General features: G+C 69.1%; 2 protein-coding genes across 11 annotated transcripts; both read right to left on the bottom strand.

The window, feature by feature from the left end:
* Positions 1-128: 128 nt before the first annotated feature.
* On the bottom strand, positions 129-3,826 carry MMP23B (matrix metallopeptidase 23B). The gene is made up of 8 exons (XM_046010715.1): positions 2,267-3,826; positions 1,796-1,935; positions 1,570-1,709; positions 1,312-1,479; positions 825-989; positions 643-753; positions 419-545; positions 129-330 (listed from the first exon to the last, which is right to left on the bottom strand). Exons 1-8 carry the CDS (start codon positions 2,423-2,425, stop codon positions 156-158), a joined length of 1,185 nt encoding a protein of 394 aa, XP_045866671.1. The 5' UTR covers positions 2,426-3,826; the 3' UTR covers positions 129-155.
* Positions 3,827-3,971: 145 nt separating this feature from the next.
* On the bottom strand, positions 3,972-16,227 carry MIB2 (MIB E3 ubiquitin protein ligase 2). 10 transcript variants are annotated; one of them, XM_046010535.1, is made up of 21 exons: positions 15,657-15,793; positions 14,493-14,646; positions 10,851-10,927; positions 10,394-10,663; positions 10,141-10,312; positions 9,224-9,330; positions 8,945-9,139; positions 8,637-8,779; positions 8,424-8,531; positions 7,375-7,479; positions 7,132-7,294; positions 6,757-6,890; positions 6,517-6,665; positions 6,275-6,431; positions 6,028-6,188; positions 5,798-5,924; positions 5,463-5,696; positions 4,819-4,997; positions 4,541-4,728; positions 4,400-4,465; positions 3,972-4,310 (listed from the first exon to the last, which is right to left on the bottom strand). In XM_046010535.1, the coding sequence occupies exons 4-21, from the start codon at positions 10,638-10,640 to the stop codon at positions 4,072-4,074; spliced, it is 2,874 nt and encodes a 957-aa protein (XP_045866491.1). In that variant the 5' UTR covers positions 10,641-10,663; positions 10,851-10,927; positions 14,493-14,646; positions 15,657-15,793; the 3' UTR covers positions 3,972-4,071. The 10 variants fall into 10 exon arrangements, with proteins under 10 accessions (XP_045866491.1, XP_045866481.1, XP_045866475.1 ...); XM_046010525.1 differs by having other exon boundaries at positions 10,851-10,960; XM_046010519.1 differs by having other exon boundaries at positions 10,851-11,041.
* Positions 16,228-17,033: the final 806 nt, after the last annotated feature.

The raw sequence follows: 17,033 nt of genomic DNA on the forward strand, positions 1-17,033 counted from the left end.
GGGGTGTCCCGGCCCCACGCTCCCCACATGAAGCGGAGCACAGGCCGAGCGGCTCCACCCCGCGGGCCCCAAGGCTGGCCGCCCTCCGTCCCAAGAAAGGCGCGCAGACTTCAGAGAGAAAGTGCTTTATGAGCGGCCTGGGCCCCGCGGGCAGCTCAGCCGCGCACTCGGACGCGCCAGGAGTAGGTGCTGAGCACGCGCTGCCGCCGGCGCACCACGCACGTGTACGTGCCCTCGTTGATGGCGTTGGCGATGATGCTCAGGTGCGCCTCGCCCAGCGCCAGGTAGCCGGGGTAGGAGAACTCCAGGGGCTCCTGGTCCTTGTACCAGCTGCGGGGAGCAGGGCACGGGGCTGGGCGGGGTCCCGAGTGCCCGCCGCCCACCCTCGGTGGGGAGGGCACAGGGCAGGGCCACTCACTACACTTTGCCTTTCTTGTGCAGGATCTTCTGGCCACAGCGGAAGGTCACGTTCCGGCCCTCGGGCACCAGCCTGGTCTTGGTTCTGGGCGGCGGCGCGGTGGCAGCCACGGTGGGGAAGGGAAACTCTGCAGAGCGGCAGGAGGGGCGGGGCTCAGAGAGGGCCACAGCGACGCCCGCCCCTACGTCGGCCGGAGCCGGCCAGCAGTAGGGCCGCGGCCTCACCATAGCAGAAGTCACAGCTGCTGGGACACAGCCTCTTCATGAGCCTGCGGCGGGTGTCGCAGAAGCCCCTCCGGGCCCAGGATGTGCACACGAAGAGCCGGTCCAGGCAGCCTGCAGGAGGTTGACCGGGCCTTAGGCCTCCCCGCCCGCCCGCGCACCCGGCCGGCCCCCACGGCACTCACCGTACAGCCGGTGCAGCCCCCACAGCTCGTCCTGCGACAGTGTCTTCCAGCCGCGCAGAGTGGCGTTCAGGTGCATGAGCGCCCGGCCGTGCTGCGAGTGCATCAGGCCCAGCGCGTGGCCGATCTCGTGGGCCGCCACGTGCACCAGGTCGGTGAGCCAGACGCCTGCGGGACCCGCGGGTCAGCCCCCCGAGCCCCGGCCCAGCCCTCCCGGCTCTGCGGCCCGCGGAGCCTCCCTCAGCACGGCCATGGGAAGATAAGAATGTTCCAGAGGCGGTGAGCTCGGTCCCCAGGAATGCAGCTCCAGCTCCGTCTCCAGCAGCAGGGCGGGGGTGGGGGTGCTCAGGGTTCCTGGAACCTAGGCCTATGGCCTCCTCCCAGCCTCCCCCTTCCTGCCTACTTGACCCCAAATCGCAGCCACCACCCCCAAAGCCCTCCTGCGGTGCCCACCCTGGTGCGGAGGGCCCCGCGGGAGTCCAGCCGTCACCTTTCTTCCAGCTGTAGCGCGTGGGGCCCAGGACCCAGTACTCGCTGTCGTCAAAGTGGATGCCGCCGTGCGGGGGGAAGAAGGCGTGGGCCAGCTCGCCTGTCGGGCCGTCAAAGCAGTGGTGCAGCGCGGAGACGAGGCAGTCCGTGTGGTTGACCGAGTAGAAGCCTGGGGGAGCACAGGGCTGAGCGGGGGGGGGGGGGGGGGGGGGGGGGGGGGGGCCACAGGGCCGGGCGGGGGCGGGGGCACGGTGCGCACCTATGCGGAGGTCGCTGGGCTGCTCGGGGGCCACCTCTCGGAAGCTGAAGGGGGACACGTCACTCCACATGCGGAAGGCGGTAGCCAGGCCCCGCCGGGTCTCACTGGGGCTCAGCAGGTTCCGCGGGAAGGAGAGGATCCTGGGATGGGGGTTAAGGTCAAGGGTGGTGGGTGGCAGGGCTAGGGCACACTCCCCTGCGCCCACCGTCCTGGGCCACCGTCCCACCTGTAGGTGAGGTTGAAGTGGTCCCAGCGCAGCCTGGCTGGGGTCAGCGCGTAGCGGCGTCTGCGGGCCACCTGGAGGGGCGGAGGACCCGGTCCTGGAGTGGCGAAGACCCCCGCCTGGTAGGGTGCGGCGACGGCTCCCTTCAAGGAAAGAGTGCTCATGGGGACACAGTAGGGACCGTCCCCACATCTGAACAAGCTTGGAAAAAGAACTAAAGAAAGCGGGCGGGTGCGTGCTTCAGGGAGCCTTGAAATTCCCTCCTTTGGTCTTTCCGCGAGTTCGGGTTTTCTAGCCCAGCCGGCGTGCTTCGCAGCCAGGAAGAGAAGGTCAGTAACCGCAGCCCAGGTCGGACTGGGCGGAGCTGCAGGCCTGATACTGGCTTCCTCCTCCCCCTTCCCCCTCCCCGCCGGGACACGCAGGCTCTCAGACCCTTCGGCCACCCACCCCTCTGCCGGCCACACCCGCTCTCACCTGTGCCCCGCTGGCCCCCAACCGGGCGGCAGGGGCCCCGAGCCGGGCCAGCAGCAGGAGCGCGGGCAGCAGGCACAGGGTGCCCAGCACAGCTTCCAGCCGACGGGCCTGGGCTTGGTTCCCCGACGCCGCTGAGGACATGCAGGCCCCGAGGCCCATGGCGCCTGCGGATTCACTGTCGGGGCCGCGGGCCCAGTGGGGCTGCGCGGGGAGGCGCGACGAGCGGCTCGGGTTACAGGGATGGGTGCGGGGGGGAGGTGCGTGCCCCTGAAGGGAACCAGCTGGCTGGCCGTCCCCACTGTCAGGACAGTCCCGCCGCCAGCCTAGGGTGCGGACCCGGGGCCTGTGGGTCGGTGGCAGCAGCCTGGGCAGGGCCAGCTGGGCGGGGTCACGTGGGGGGTGGGGGCGAGGAGGGCCCGGCAGCGAGAGAAGGGACCGACGCAGAGGCTCCGGCACGGAGGGACGGGTAGGCAGTTGGGGTCCCGAGCGCTGCTCCTGCACCGGACGGAGCTCCTCCAGCTCCCGGACCCGCGAGCGAGATCTGGGAGAACAGCCTCTGTTCTCAACTCAGGACCTGCCCCCCCCCGCCCCCGCCCCCACCCCAGCAGCTGCCTGACCCAGGTCCCGGAGAGAGTGGTGGGATGAGGAGTGTGAGTACTGGGTACTGGGTGCTGGGTGGGGGCAAGAGGCAGGGGCAGGGGGGCCGCAGCCCAGAGGACCAGGCTGGGGGAGTGGAAGGAAGCAGACCCTATGGAGCTAGAAGGGAAGCGAACAAGGTGCGGGGTTTGTGGGAGCAGGAAAGCCCCGGCTGGGGCCAAGGTCTGGAATGGGCCTGGGCAGGGGGGCCAGGGGATCACTGTCCTGAGGCCGGAAGCCTCGACGGGGCGGCCTGCCGGCTGGAGGAGCTGAGCCAGGTGGGATGCTGGCGGGGGCTCCGTGGGGCCGGGGGAACTGGATGTGGGATGCCTGAGAGGGCGGGAGCAGACAGGGACTGGTGTGGGGAGGGAGCAGACGAAGAGGCACAGGGCCAGACCAGGCTGGGGGGCTTGGCACTCCTCGTTCTCCATCCAGGCCTCGTGCCCGGAGCGACGGCGGCACACCAGGCCAGCGGGGTCAGTGCCAAGCTGCTGGCCGACAGCCGGGAGGCTCCAGGGGAGCATTTCGGGTGGTTCTTGGAAAGCGCCCTGTCCGGCTGCCCGAGTTCAGTATTTGCCCCCAAAAACGGCTCCCTTCCGCCCTGGGTCTGCCTTCTCCCCCGGCCCTGTTCCGCCCTACCACGCTCAAAGTCGTTAAGACCCTACCCGTGCCCCCCCCCCCCGAAACCCCTTCTGCAACTCCCTGCTTAGCGGGGACCCCACCGGCCGGGAGAGAACAGGGTCAGAGACGACCTCACCGCCCGCCCGGGGGAAGAGAAAGGGGCAGTGAGGGCGACGCAGCAGCGGGTCGGGGGAAGCCCCCCAGCGGGGCGGACACCGGGACTTCTGGCGGACACCACATCCCCAGGCTCCATCCTTCCGCCGCCCCAGGCAGGGAGCCTGGGAGGCGGCCTGCAACTCGGCCCGGGGGCAGGACTCGGGCTCCGGGGACGGGGTCTGCGCAGGCCAGCCCGGGTGGGGGGCAGCGGCGGGGCGGGGCGGGACCCCGGGGCGGACAACCCCCCCCCCCCGGCCCCCGAGCCCGCCCCAGGCAGGCACCAAGCGAAAAAGTCCGAGAATCTTTTTATAAAACACGCGCGGGGGCTTGCGAAGGCGACGGGGGACGTGGCTCCGGAAGGCGGCGGGCGCGGCCGGGGCGCGGGGCGGGGGCTACACGAAGATCTGGATGCGGTCGCGGATGGGCTGGCGGCAGATGGGGCAGGCGCTGAGCGCGGCGCCGCAGGGTGCGCACGCGCCGTGGCCGCACTGGAACACGAGGCGGATGTGGCTGTCGATGCAGATGGGGCAGGTGATGCGCTCCTCCATCTGCCGGTAGCGGCTCTGCAGCTCCTCCACCAGCTGCCGCGGCGGCCCGGGCGTCGGGGTCGCGCTGGCCACCTCCGTGCCGTCTGCGGGCCGGCATCGCGGGACGGGGGTGAGGGGAGGCGAGGGGAGGCGGGGCGCGGCGGGGCGCGGCGGGGCGCGGCCGGGCACGCACCTGGGCGCAGCTTCCTGCCGATGGCCACCTGGCACCTGATGCACTTCTTCATCCTGCGCGCGCACTCTGCGGGGCGGGGGTCGGTCGGGCGGGTGCGCGTGGGCTCGGCCCCCTCCACACCCCCGCAGCCCCCGCACTCACCCTCGCACACCGTGCGGTGCCGGCACGGCGAGAACAGCACCAGCAGCGCCAGCTCCGAGCACACCAGGCACTCGGCGGCCTCGGGCCCCGACGGCGCGGCCACGTGCAGGTTCGTCACGGTGTTGGGGGGGCCCAGCACCAGCCTCGGGCCCGCAGCCGCGCCCCCGCTGCCGCCCGCGTGCCGCTCCCTGCGGTGGGAAGAGGGGGCTTGAAAGCGGCCCGGGTCCGGGGAGGGCGCCCCCGCCCCGCCCCGCCCCGCCCCGCCCCGCCGGGCTCACCGGAAGCGCTGCGCGCAGCCCTGCAGGGCCTTGAGCACGCGGCCCTCCGAGGCCAGGTCCAGCGGGCTCTGGCCGCGGTGGTTGGCGTAGCTCACGTCGGCGCCCTCCAGCGCCAGGAAGCAGGCGATCGCCGCGCCCACCGTCAGCTCCCCGCTGCCCGGGAGGCCCGAGGCCTGTAGCTGGGCGGCAGACAGAGGCTGGTGAGGGCGGGCGCGCCGGAGCAGGCCCTAGGGCCGGCCCAGTAGCCATCGGGGACGCCCCACCAGCCCCTGGCTGCCCGGGTCTCGGGTCAGAGTCTCGGGCAACCCCTCGCCACCTGAGGCCGCTGGAACAGGAGGGAGGCAGGCAGGAAAAGGGCCCCCACCAGGGAGCCCCACACCAGGGGCTGAGTTCCCAGACGGTGCCCCCCACACCCACCCCACACCCCATCCCCTTTCCCAGGCTGGTCAGGCCACGCTGCCCTGACGGGTCACAGAAAACGTCTCTGGCAAACCCCAGCGCCCCAGCCCAGCCCACCCCCACAAAGGCCTGACTCCCGGGGCAGACGCCCACAGCCGAGGGGGACAGTCCCTCAGGCCCCGCCTGTTGGCTGCAGCCGGGCACTCCGGCCCACTTCTGCAGCGCCCAGATCCACACTTCCTCACCCTGGACAGCAGCTGCAAGGGCCCTGGGTCCCCCCCAGCCCCATCAGCCACCAGAGGCAGCAGCTGATGACGCTGCAGCGCCACGTGCAAGGCCGTGTCCCCCTCCTCGTCCTCGGCGTTGACGCTGCAGCCCGCGTCCACCAGCAGCGGCACCAGCCCCACGTGGGCCTGCCGCACGGCCAGGTGCAGCGGGGACTGGAGCTTCCGGTTGCGGACGTTCACGTCACAGCGGCCCTGAGAAGGGGCAGAGGGGGTGGGCACCGGCTCAGCCCAGGGACCCCAGCTGGGGCCTGACCCCCAGGGCCCCGGGCTGGTCCAGGGCCCCGTGTCCACACCTCGCGGATGAGAATCTGAGCCACCTCCCGGTGGTTGTTAAGGGCGGCCAAGTGCAAGGCCGTGAAGCCGTCCTCCTTCTTGGCATCCACCAGCTGGCGTGCGCGAGCGAGAATCCTCCTGACAGCTCTGGGGAGCGGGGAGATGTGCCTGGGGTCCGGACTGTGCCCGCAGTGGCCCGGCAGCACCACGGGAGTCGGCTCCGCTGGTTGTGCCCCTCCCCCCAACTCACAGCGTGTGGCCCTTGAGGGACGCGTGGTGCAACAGGGTGAAGCCCTGGCTGTTAGTGGCAGTGACGTCGATGCCCGGCACCTCGGTGAGGACCTCCACGATGCCGCTGGCGCCAGCGCCCGCCGAGATGGCACAGTGCAGAGGCGTGTTGGCGTGGGCATCCTGCCGGCGGGGGGCCAGTGGTCACTCGGCAGGAAAGTCAACACCACTGCGTCCTTGAGCCCGGGGCCAGCGGACCCAGCACTTACAGGCAGGTTGACATCACAGCCGCGCTCACAGAGGACCCTCACGACCTCCAGGAAGCCCCTCTGCACGGCCACGTGCAGGGCTGCGCTGCGGGTGCCATTCAGGGCATTAGCCCCGCAGCCAGAGCTCAGGAGCAAGCGGGCAGCCTCGGGCTGGTTCCTGACAGGAGAGGGAGCAGCAGGTGCGTGATGCCCACTGACCTGCGGGCTGCCCCGCCCCCACCGCGCTCCGACCCAGGCCTCACCCCAGGGCGGCGTAGTGCAGCGCCGTGTTGCCCTCGTCATCTGGCAGGTCCGCGGCCGCCCGCGCCTGCAGCAGCAGCCCCACCAGCTCCAGCTGGCCCAGGTAGGCGGCCACCTGCAGGGCCGTCCTTCCCTGGTTCTTGGTGTCCACCTGCCGGGAGAGCCCGCGGGTCAGTCCCCCGTCCTCCACCCCGCTCCCCGGGCCTGGCTGAAGGGAGGGCAGGGGGGCGTCGGGGGCTCGCCTGCTCGGGGTGCCGCCTCAGCAGGTCCAGGGCCCCGGCCGTACTGCCCAGGGCCGCCTCCACCACCAGTCTGCCCGGGTGCTCAAGGTCACTCTTCTGGGCTCGCAGCTTGTCCAGGGCCACACTCAGGGAGCCTGGGCGGGGCGGGGCTCCAGTTAGGGGCGGGCCCAGGGCGGCCCCGCCTCCTGCCGGCCGGCCCCGCCTCCTGCCGGCCGGCCCCGCCTCCTGCCGGCCGGCCCCGCCTCCTGCCGGCCGGCCCCGCCTCCTGCCGGCCGGCCCCGCCTCCTGCCGGCCGGCCCCGCCTCCTGCCGGCCGGCCCCGCCTCCTGCCGGCCGGCCCCGCCTCCTGCCGGCCGCCCCCGCCGGGCTCGCGCACTTTTGTTCTCCCGGGCGCGCTCCGCCACGTCCAGGTTGGCGTCCTCCTCGGGCCGGTAGGCCACCAGGCAGGAGGGGCTGAAGGTCCACGGCTGACCGCCGACCGCCACGCGCAGGTTCCCGTCCCTGAAAACCTTCACCACCTTCCCGACGCGGCCCAGGGCCTGAGCGGGGAGAGAGGAAGGTCACTGGCGGGTCTCGCGCCGGCGGGAGGGGAGGTGGGGCTGGGCACGGGGGCACTCACAGGAGCCATGTCATCGGTCCACTCGCCGTGCCCAGCCTGCAGCCGCTTCACGGTGTCAAGGTCGTCGATGACCCGCACCACATCGCCCACCCAGAAGGCGTTGTGCTGAGAGAGAGAAAGGCACGTGAGGGCCCCCCCCGCAGGTGTGGCTGCCCTGGGCCATGGAGCAGGAGGGCACCTCCGCGGAACAGGCAGACCTGAACTCGACCCCAGCCCCTGCCTCAGAGGTGGAGGAGTCACACGTGACCAGGTCAGTCCTGGGTAGGCAGCCCTGGAGCCATGGGGGTGACCGCCAGAGAGACAGCCAGGCAGTGGCACCCAGAGCAGACCAACACCGACTCGGCGGTGAAAGCCAAGGCAGGCCTGTCCCTACACTCAGCCGGAGAGGCAGACGGCATGGCCGAGGCCGGTGCAGACTGGCACAGGGGGTGGTGTGGGGCCCTGGGACAACCAGGGGGCAGGGCAGACTACCAGGGGAGGGGGGGGTCAGGGGCCACTCCTCCCCCGTGCCCAAACCTTTCCGGGCCACTTCCCCCACACCCGTGCCCTCCCCTGTATGAGACTCACACTGAGAACCATGGGTCTCATGGCACCCGGCCCAAAGCCCCACCCTCGAGGGGCCAGAGCTCCAGGCCCAGAGCCGAGCGCTGGGGGTACACGCCTCCCCCCAGGGCCCCGACCCGCACAGCACTATGCCTGTCCCTGTCGCCCTGGGCTGTGGCGCCCTCTTCCTAAAGGCCCTTTCCACTGCCCCCAGTGCTCCCCATGCCACACCACTGAAGAACATTTGAAAAGGTGCTTCCCACCGCTAAGGCTGCAGGGGCTGCTTGGCCCAGCAGGACGACAGCGAGTGCCTGGGCTGCCGGTGCCAGCGCCTCCCCTGCCCGTCCCTCACGCCAGGATCCCCTCCCTGCGGAACTCAGCCCCTCTGGACCCCACCAAGCCCTCCCCTGTTCCCAGGGACTGCAGAAAGGCACTCCCAGAGCCGACGAGGGACACGGAGGGGCGCAGAGGCGAACAGACGGGGCTCAGCCCAGCCCCCCATGCACCTTGGTGAGAGCCCCGGGGTGGAAGGTCCAGCGCGTCTCGCGGCCGAACTGCACACGCACGTCCCCGCGGTCCGTGATGCGGTGCACGGTGCCCGTCTGTCCGATAAACTGTGGCGGGTCACGGAGGCTGTGGCCGGGTGGAGCGGGAGGGCCGGGGGTCCAGAGGACGTGGGGGGGGGGGACGGGGGGGGCTGAGCAGGCGGGGCAGCTCACCTCCGCCATCCGGGGGTTCCACCCGCCGTGGCCGTCCTGCATCTCCCTTAGGACGTCCGTGTCCAGCAGACACTTAACCTTGTCCCCGTGCTGGAAAGGCGGGCCATCCGCACTCACCCTGCGCTGCAGCTCCGCTGGCTTGCCTGAGGGCGGGCGACAGGCCCCCCTTCAGCAGCGTCCCCCCGCCCAGCGGCGTCCCCCCACTCAGCAGCTTCAGCGCCTGGCCCCGGCCCAGCGCTGCCCCAGGCCCCAGCCAGGACAGGGGGCAGCGGGCAGGCAGGTGTGGTGTCCTTGGGGCCAAACCCTACCGAGCCTTGGGAGATGCTCCTTGTAGTAGAAGCCACCAGCTGCCTCGCCCACACACTTGAGGTCCACCTTGCCCTTGTGGCCCACACGGTACACATTGGTGGTGCCATCGGCCCACGTCACACTGGCCACGCTCCGGCCCGTCTCCACATCCCAGCCACGGATGTCCACCACTCGGCCTGGCTTCCCTTCCCCTCCTGGGGGGACAAAGGCCCCATGGCAGGCCAAGCCGGCGTCACAAGACTCACACACAGCCAGCGGCAGCCGAGACCCCCACTCACCGTCTTGCGAGCCCCACTCCCAGTCCGGGCCCCGCACCACCTTCGCGCCTTGGAAGATGCCCCTCAATGGGATCCTTGGGAGGCCCTGGCGGGGACTCAGGGTGACCCTGCAAGAGAGCAAGTGGCTGCTGGGCCACGTGGGCGGCAGGACGAGGGCGCGAGCCCGGCCCCACCCAGCTCTCCCGCCCCGCCGGTCAGCGCCCTCCACTCTGGGCCCCTCACAGCGCGGCCCCCACGAGCGCAGTCCTCTTTCCACACCTGCTGCCCCCTAGTGAGCTGCTGAGCTGTGAGGGTCGCCCCAGAGCTCAGGGCGCGGCCTGGCCCAGGGAGGGCTCAGCACCGAGTAACCGAAGAGGGAGGAACACAGGCTTGCGCAGAGGCGCCCAGACAGCTGGTCCCGCTTCCCCCTCCGGCCAGCAGGCAGCTGGGATGGGACACACACCCCTCCCCCATGGGGGACTCGACCTGGAGACGGGGCAGCAGCCTCTTGTGGGCGGGGCCTCTGGGTGGCCGCCCCCGCCCAGGAGATCCTCCAGCCGCACTCCCTCCGGGACAGAGCCCCCCAGGCTGGCCAGCGGGGTGTCCCCAGCTGTGTCTCTGGGTTAGTTCGGGATGTGGCCACACAGGCCGGCACAGCCGTCCGGGGGCAGCCAGCCACATCCGGTTCTGGGGCCGGTGCCAGGACAGACACCCCGCCCCCCCCCACCGACCTCTGCAGACCCGCTCTGGCGGAGGGGGCTACCTTCCCTGGGGCGTGGGGGCTGGTGTCAGGGACCCGGCCTCTGGAGGGACCGCGACCTCGGTCACTCGGTCACTCTTCCAGGAAGCCGCTCAGGAAGGGCTTGAGCTGCAGCCTGGGGAGCGCGTGGCCGGGGCCAAGGCCGAGACCAGGCGCGGGGGCGCGGGCGGGAACTCACGGGCGGGAGTGGGCGGTCTCGTAGCGCTCGAAGGCGTGGGCCAGGTCGTGCCGGTTGTGCATGTAGCAGTGCGTACACAGGTCGTAGTCGGGGCAGACGCCGCACTTCCAGCGCATGCCCCGCAGCCCGTGCCGCCCGCAGCCGTCGCAGATGATGTTGGGGTGGCGCACGCCTGGGGGCAGGGCAGGGTCAGGGCGCACCGGGCCCCACCCCACCCCCACGCCCGGGCGCTGCCGCGGGTTCACGCACGCACCGATCTGCGCGTTGTCGTAGAGCAGCAGGTCGTGCGCGCCCTGGTAGCCCGCGCGGTAGTTGGTGCGGGTGCCGTGGTCCCACTGCACGACCACCGTGCGGTCAGGGGTCGAGGGGCTCCCGTGGCGGCCAAGCTCCACCACCGTGCCCACGCCGCCCTCGCCGCCGTCCTGCTGGCCCCACTTCCAGTCCACGCCGCGCACCACACGCATGCCCACCTGCACGCCTGCCTGGGGGTCTGGGTCCATGGTGGGTGGAGCTGCTCCAGGACCTGCAGGCAGACGGCGCGCTCAGGCCACATCAAGGCCACACAGGCTCTCCCCGGCTCTGCGAGGACCGCCACAGAGGCAGGTGGGGACAAGTCTGGGAGAGCGAGGCAGGGAGGGGGAGGAGGGCAAGTGCAAATGCCCTGGGGCTGAAGGAGGCGTGGTCAGCGCCACGGACCAAAGGAGGCTCACCTGGCCGCGGCCAGCAGCAGGGGACGCTAGTCTGGGAAGTACCAGCGGCAGCTGTCCTGGAGGAAAGCTGGGCACCTCTGTGGAAAGGCCCCTCCAGCCGCTATGAGACCCTGCCTCGAGGTGATCACAGGCAGAAGTGGGGGGAGGGGGCAGTCCTGGTGAGAGGACGACGGACCCCCAAGGAACAAGGCCTGGCAAATGCCCACAGAGGGTCCACCTGTGCCGGCAGACCCAGTGCAGGGTGGTCGGCGCACAGTGGGCCACCAGGACCTACTGTTCCCAAGTCGGTGGGTTTGGACTGCAGATACCAACACGAAGGTAAGACAGCGCCGCTTTCAGAAAACAGACTCGTTCGTGCGGCCGGTGAGTTGGGCTGCGCCCAAGTCAGGAACCAGCGTCCATCAAGACACCACGAAGAGACTAAAAAGGCCGCAGCCCTGAGAAGCTGCCTCTGCCCACAGGGGGCCTGTCTCCACAGCATGCAGGGAAGGCAGACGGCTGCGGAGCGGACACCCTGAGGTAAAGGGGCACAGCCTGGCACAGGTACGCCCCGCCGGACTCATCTGGGTCACCTGGGTCATCTGGTCACAGGCCACTACTCACGAGGGGGACCCTACCCAGGTCGGGAAACCGTGCCTTGAGGTCACTCGAGCTTCTGGGCCCTTCCTGCAGGACTGTGGCCCGCCCACTCCAGACTGCACCAGAAGAAGGGGCCACCTGTGCTCACCGCAACACCGTCCCGTCTCGAGGGTGAACCGGAGCATGAGATGGGATCTACCCCCAAGGGAGCCTAAACCCCCCACCCTGCACTCTTCACAGCCCACCCCTGGAGTCCATTTACAAAAGGTTCCCAAAGCAGGGAGACAGCAACGCGGGCCATCGTGGGGCTCTGCGACACGGGACCGTCCTACGTCCTGATCTGGCTGCTGATTACAGGCCAACCGCTTACGACCTGGAACCTGCTATTATTATTTTTGAAAGACCTATTTATTTATTTATTTGACAGACACATCACAAGTAGGCAGAAAGGCAGGCGGGAACCCCGCTGAGCGGGGAGCCCCATGTGGGGCTCGATCCTCAGGACCCTGAGATCATGACCCGAGCCGAAGGCAGAGGCTTCACCCACTGACCACCCAGGCGCCCCTGGAACCTGGTATTATGTTTCTTAATAAAGTTTTTTTGTAACTAACGACACAGCTGGGAGAAAATCAACAGGACTTGGAGAGGCCCAGGGACGCCCAGACTGTAAGAGCGCAGTCAGCACCCCACTTCTGGAGGCGTCTGCCACGCTGCCAGCAGGGCTCTAAGGCTGCAAAAGCAGCGAGCCCGGGTGTACCTGGCCGTCTCCTCACCGCGCGCCCAGGAGGCTGGGGGCAGACCGAGGCTGGCTGGGTGTGGCTGAGGACCAGCCCGGTCACTGCCAGCTCCCACTAGGGCCCGGGGGGCCCCGTCAGCCAACACGGGAGGAAAACCAAGCGTCGCCCCACCCCCAAGGCCGACCCTAGGCATCCCAGGCCTGGCCCCGCCCAGGAAACACTGCCACCCACCGGAGGCCACTGGTGGGCAGAGGAGGCGTGGTGGCCAGGCTTTGCCAGGGGCAGGAGCTGAGCCCCATGGGCCATCTGACACCCACCCTCTGCCCGGCTCCACTCTGAGACCCGGGTCCAGCACAGGGTGGGCAGGGCCGGGCCAGACTCAGCCTGTGCCCCAGACTCCCATGGGTGGGATCCAGCTCCAGCTTCTGCAAATCCTCCTCCTTCCCGCACAGGCTGCCTGTGGCGGCGGCTTCTCCACCGGCCCGTGCGGGACCTCCAGGGGCTCCCGCAGAAGCAGGTGCATGTTCTGGAACGATAAACCCTCCCAACCCACGACTACTCAGGAGCCTTTCCACGAAGAAACTCCTCACCTCGTGGGCCACTCAGCCTCCCTGTCCTGTCACTCCCCGGCTGTCTTCCCTTCCAGGCTCTGCCCTGCTGACGTGGGGCTCCTGGGCCAGGCTTCTTATTTCCTCTACAGAGCAGCACCCAGCCCAGGCCCGCCGCCCGAGAACACCCCCGAGAAAGCCTGCGACCCCCGGGGCACCAACAAGCCCCAGACCGGGGAGGGACGCCATGGGCTCCCCCGGGTGGGTCCAGATACGCGAGCTGCACGGAGCAGCACAGCCTGAGCCGGCGGCCTGCGTGCCCCCTCCCCTGCCTCCCTCTGCTGGGAACCTGCACGCTGGGAAGCCACCAGAACCGCTACTCCTTGCCCTTCCTACACGCCCCAGCTACACTCAGCCAGAGTGTGCCTCGTCCCAGGCAACCACGAGCCCGAACGTGCGTGCACAGACAGCCCCACCGCAGGCCCCGGCTGGCAGGGGCCCCCCGACCTGCAGAGCCCAGAAATCGGCTCCACCCGCAAACAAAGGACTCAGGGCAGGAAAGGACCCACGTGTCCTGGGCCATTCCAGGGCCGGCCGCTCAGCCTGCCCACCCGCTGGCCTTAGGGATCCCCGGGCCACACGCTACAGGAGCATTTCCGACAGGACACAGGGGCACCCGAGAAGGACAGCAAGCTGCCCTAGGAGCCTCCCGGGCTCCTCACCTCCCCTGACCCGCACGGGTCGTGACGTCTGCTTCAGCAGAGGTGCCGCCTCTCCTCGGGCCTGAGCAGAGCCTCCGAGAGCACCCCCTACCCCGTCCCTTCCTACAGGGCCTCGGAAGCATCCCGGCGCGGCATTCTGGCCTGGGGGGCCGGGGAGCTTTCCGAGTCTCTCCATCCCTTCTCTCCGCCCGTCTGCCTGGTCTTTGTCACTGTCGTCCCTGGGGCCCAGCACTGAGCACGCTCCACGGGACGGCAGGTGCCCAGCCCTCCTGGTATCGGGGCTCACTACTTTTCTTCGGCAGATCCCGCCAGGGTGTGTGGGGAGGGGGTGGCAAGTGGGGAATGGCCCAGGCTCAGGAGTCGGGAGGCAGTGACCAAACCCAGAGAGGCTACAGAGGAAGCGAGCACCCGCTTCCGTGGGAATATTCACCGAGAGACTGCTTTCTGTTTCCTCCTTTGCCGCAAAAGCTGTACTCTGACATGTTCCTCACAGCTCACAGGCCATACCCCTGCCCGGCACCCAAACCCCGGCAGAGGCTGTCAAGACATTTGTCTAAAATAACTCTGTGGGGGCGCCTGGGTGGCTCAGTTGGTTGGGCAACTGCCTTCGGCTCAGATCATGGTCCTAGAGTCGCGGGATCGAGTCCCACATCGGGCTCCCAGCTCCACGGGGAGTCTGCTGCTCCCTCTGACCTTCTCCCCTCTCATGCTCTCTCCCCCTCAAATAAATAAAATCTTTAAAAAAAAAAAAGTAAAGTAAAGTAAAATGACTCTGCAGCAGAGACGTCTGGGCGCCTCAGTCAGTTAAGCATGTGACTCTTGATTTCGGCTCAGGTCATGACGTCAGGGTCGTGAGATCAGGCCCCTCAGGCTCCACGCTCAGAGGGGATCTGCTTAAGATTCTCTCTCCGTCTCCCTTGGACCCTCCCTCTCACCGACATGCGAAGACACACGGGCACTCTCTCTCTCTCTCTCTCTCAAAAAAGAAAAAGAGTCTGAGCCGGTCAAAGCACAGGACTGGAAGGACAGACGCACACTTAGCGAAAGTCAACTCACCTTAGAACACAGACCAGCCTCGAGTCAGGGCTCCAGACACTCAGCGGCTGCTTCTCGGGTCACAAATTGGAAAGCCACCGAGATTTCCTGTTGGAAACTAGCAGCCATGCCAACACAGAACACAGCAAACCACACAGGCAGCCAACAAGCAAGTCTGGAGAAAACGGTTTTTAAAAGGCAGTTTTACATTTTTAGCGTCTAACCACCTCAAGCAAACAGGCAGGCGTCTGGGTCTGTTTTGCTGGGCACTAGTCTCTCTTGTCTCAAGGACCCGCCAGCTCTGGGGGGGCAGAACGACTTCTAACACATACGTTAGGACAGCACAGAAACAAGAGGTTTTCCCTATTGGTGAATATTTTATTGGAAAAACTTTTAAAAACCATAAAGATCCAATCCCATTTAGCTAGGAGGTTGGCAAGTTGCTTTTATTCAGAAGAACACGGTTACATGACGCTGACGGGACGTGCGACGCGCGGCCGCCACGCCTTTCCCTGTGTCTCCAGCTGTACCCGGCGATGCTGTCTGAGCGACACCATGTGGGGCACAGTCACCCGGCAAAGCGTGGTGCATCACGGGCTCCTGTCATGCAGCAGGTCTGGCTAAGACCAAGGTGGACATTCTGGGTGCTGGTGAGTCTGACCCATCAGCGACTGGGAGGAAGCCCTGAGACAGAGCACCCAGGCACCCAGTCTGGCCCAGCGAGGAGACACCTGCCGGCGGAAGACCCAAAGGAAGGACAAGGCTGTCATCACCTGAGTCTCGGCCGAAACGGAAGCCCTCAGGCACCCTGCAACCTGGGACGTCCGGCCCCAACCACTGCAGGGGCCGCTCTGCGCGGGGGCAAGGCGCTCAGACACGTGTTGCATCTGGAGCAACAGGCCGGGAGGGGACCTGCCAGGAGGGGCTGCACTTGCCAGGGCTTCCATCTGGCCTGCCTCACCCCTGCCCCGCAAGCGCCACCAGAAACAGCCTGCCCGGCACCCCTCCTTATTTCTTCAGTGGGTTCTGAACGCAGAGGACCGCAAGCCGCATGATGGAGCACCCCCCGCACGCAGACGCACACGCTCAGAAACAACCCAAACTCCTCTGACACGCATCCAACAGAAGCCACAGGATGAAACAGCAGATCCGACCCGTCACGGCACAAGCTTGTCAAGAGCTCACCTGTCTGGGTGTCCAGTCGCCCCCCCTGCCCGCCTTGAGCCTGCCGGCTGCAGCCCTGGCGCCTGGAGACCTGGGGGTTGGCCTCTAGCCTTGCCGAGCGTCCAAGCCCAGAGCCATCCAGCCCCGTGGCGCCTGGGAAATGCCAAGACGCACAGTTAGCACCGCCGACGGGACCGCGGCGGGCGGACGGAGCCGGCCGGTCTGCTCCTGGGCTGCCCGCCGTCTACATGCCCATTTCCGTGCCGACACCGCGACGGCCAGCGCTGCCCCGGGGGCCTGCCTCCCGCCTTGCAGGGCTTCCCTGGGCTCTGGCGGCCTCGCTCCCGCTGCAGCAGTCCGTCCGGCGCGCGCAGGAGCCGCAGCGCCCGAACACGACCTGCCGCCGCGAGCGGAGCCGGAGGGCCGGTGGCCCGGGCGCTGCAGACGTCAGGGCCCGGCGCTGCGTCCCGGCCGAGGCTCCGCGGGGACAGCGGGGGCGGGCCGGGCCGGACTGGGCAGGGCGGACGCGCACCCCCAAGCGTGACCCCGCCCCACCAGCCCGGGGCCGCCCCACCTCCTGCCGTCCCACCCCCCTTCCTCGGGAAGCCGCCCCGGGCCCCGGTCGCGGCCAGACCCTAGTGCCCCCGCCGACCCCTCCACTTGCCCGTAAGTTTGCGTCCCGCCCGCTCGGCCTGGGAGCTCCAGGGACCGAAAAGCGCCGAGTCTATCTGCCAGTGGCCTGCCGAGCGGCCTCGGTGTGTGCGACAGCCCGCCCGCGGCCCCTCTGCTGCTCAACCCCGCCAGCCAGGCCTGCCTGCCGCGCCGCGACCACCGGCTGAGGCCGCCGAGGACCCCGAGTCCGGGGCTCCGGGGGCCGCCGCGGGGCCTGCCGGGAGTTGTAGTCTGCAGCCCACTGGCGCCGGAGGCGGGGGGGAGGATCTGAACCACAACTCCCAGGAGGCTCCGCGGCGGCGGTGACGCACGCGGCCGCAGGAGGCGGGACGTGAGGGAAGGAATCCCGGCCCGTGTCCCTAGAGCGACGGGAAGCCTCCCGCCCTGCTCCCGGCAAGGGTCCGGGCTCGCCTCTGCGCCAAACGCCGACGGAAGGCGCGCTCACATCGGACAGCGCGTAGTACACGTCGTCAGAGGGCGGCGGCGGCCTCGGCGGACCTGTCACCGCGCCGCGGGCCGGGGGCGCGGAGCCGAGCAGCGGCGCCTGGACTGGAAGGAGCCGGGCTGCTTGTCCGGTTGGGCGCCGAGACCCTGGCACCCAGGAAGCCACCGAGGACCGGGCTCGTGCGGGCCGGACAAAGGGGGCCACGCCGCCGGGACCCGAGGCCAGCGCGGCCGGGGCGCGGAGTTGGCGGTCACGCCCCCTGGCGGGAGGAGGCGGGACCC

This window comes from Meles meles, chromosome 1, assembly GCF_922984935.1.
Source record: "Meles meles chromosome 1, mMelMel3.1 paternal haplotype, whole genome shotgun sequence".
Taxonomy (NCBI): Eukaryota; Metazoa; Chordata; class Mammalia; order Carnivora; family Mustelidae; genus Meles; species Meles meles.

Coding starts and splice junctions, on each gene's coding strand:
- MMP23B (XM_046010715.1), bottom strand. CDS start 2,425: ATGGGCCTCGGGGCCTGCATGTCCTCAGCGGCGTCGGGGAACCAAGCC. Junction 1,480..1,569: donor GCCCAGCGACCTCCGCATAG/GTGCGCACCGTG, acceptor GTGCTCCCCCAG/GCTTCTACTCGGTCAACCAC. Junction 546..642: donor CAGCTGTGACTTCTGCTATG/GTGAGGCCGCGG, acceptor GCCGCTCTGCAG/AGTTTCCCTTCCCCACCGTG.
- MIB2 (XM_046010563.1), bottom strand. CDS start 10,640: ATGGACCCAGACCCCCAGGCAGGCGTGCAGGTGGGCATGCGTGTGGTG. Junction 6,891..7,131: donor GCGCGCCCGGGAGAACAAAA/GTGCGCGAGCCC, acceptor CGCCCCGCCCAG/GCTCCCTGAGTGTGGCCCTG. Junction 4,311..4,399: donor CGGCAGGAAGCTGCGCCCAG/GTGCGTGCCCGG, acceptor GCCGGCCCGCAG/ACGGCACGGAGGTGGCCAGC.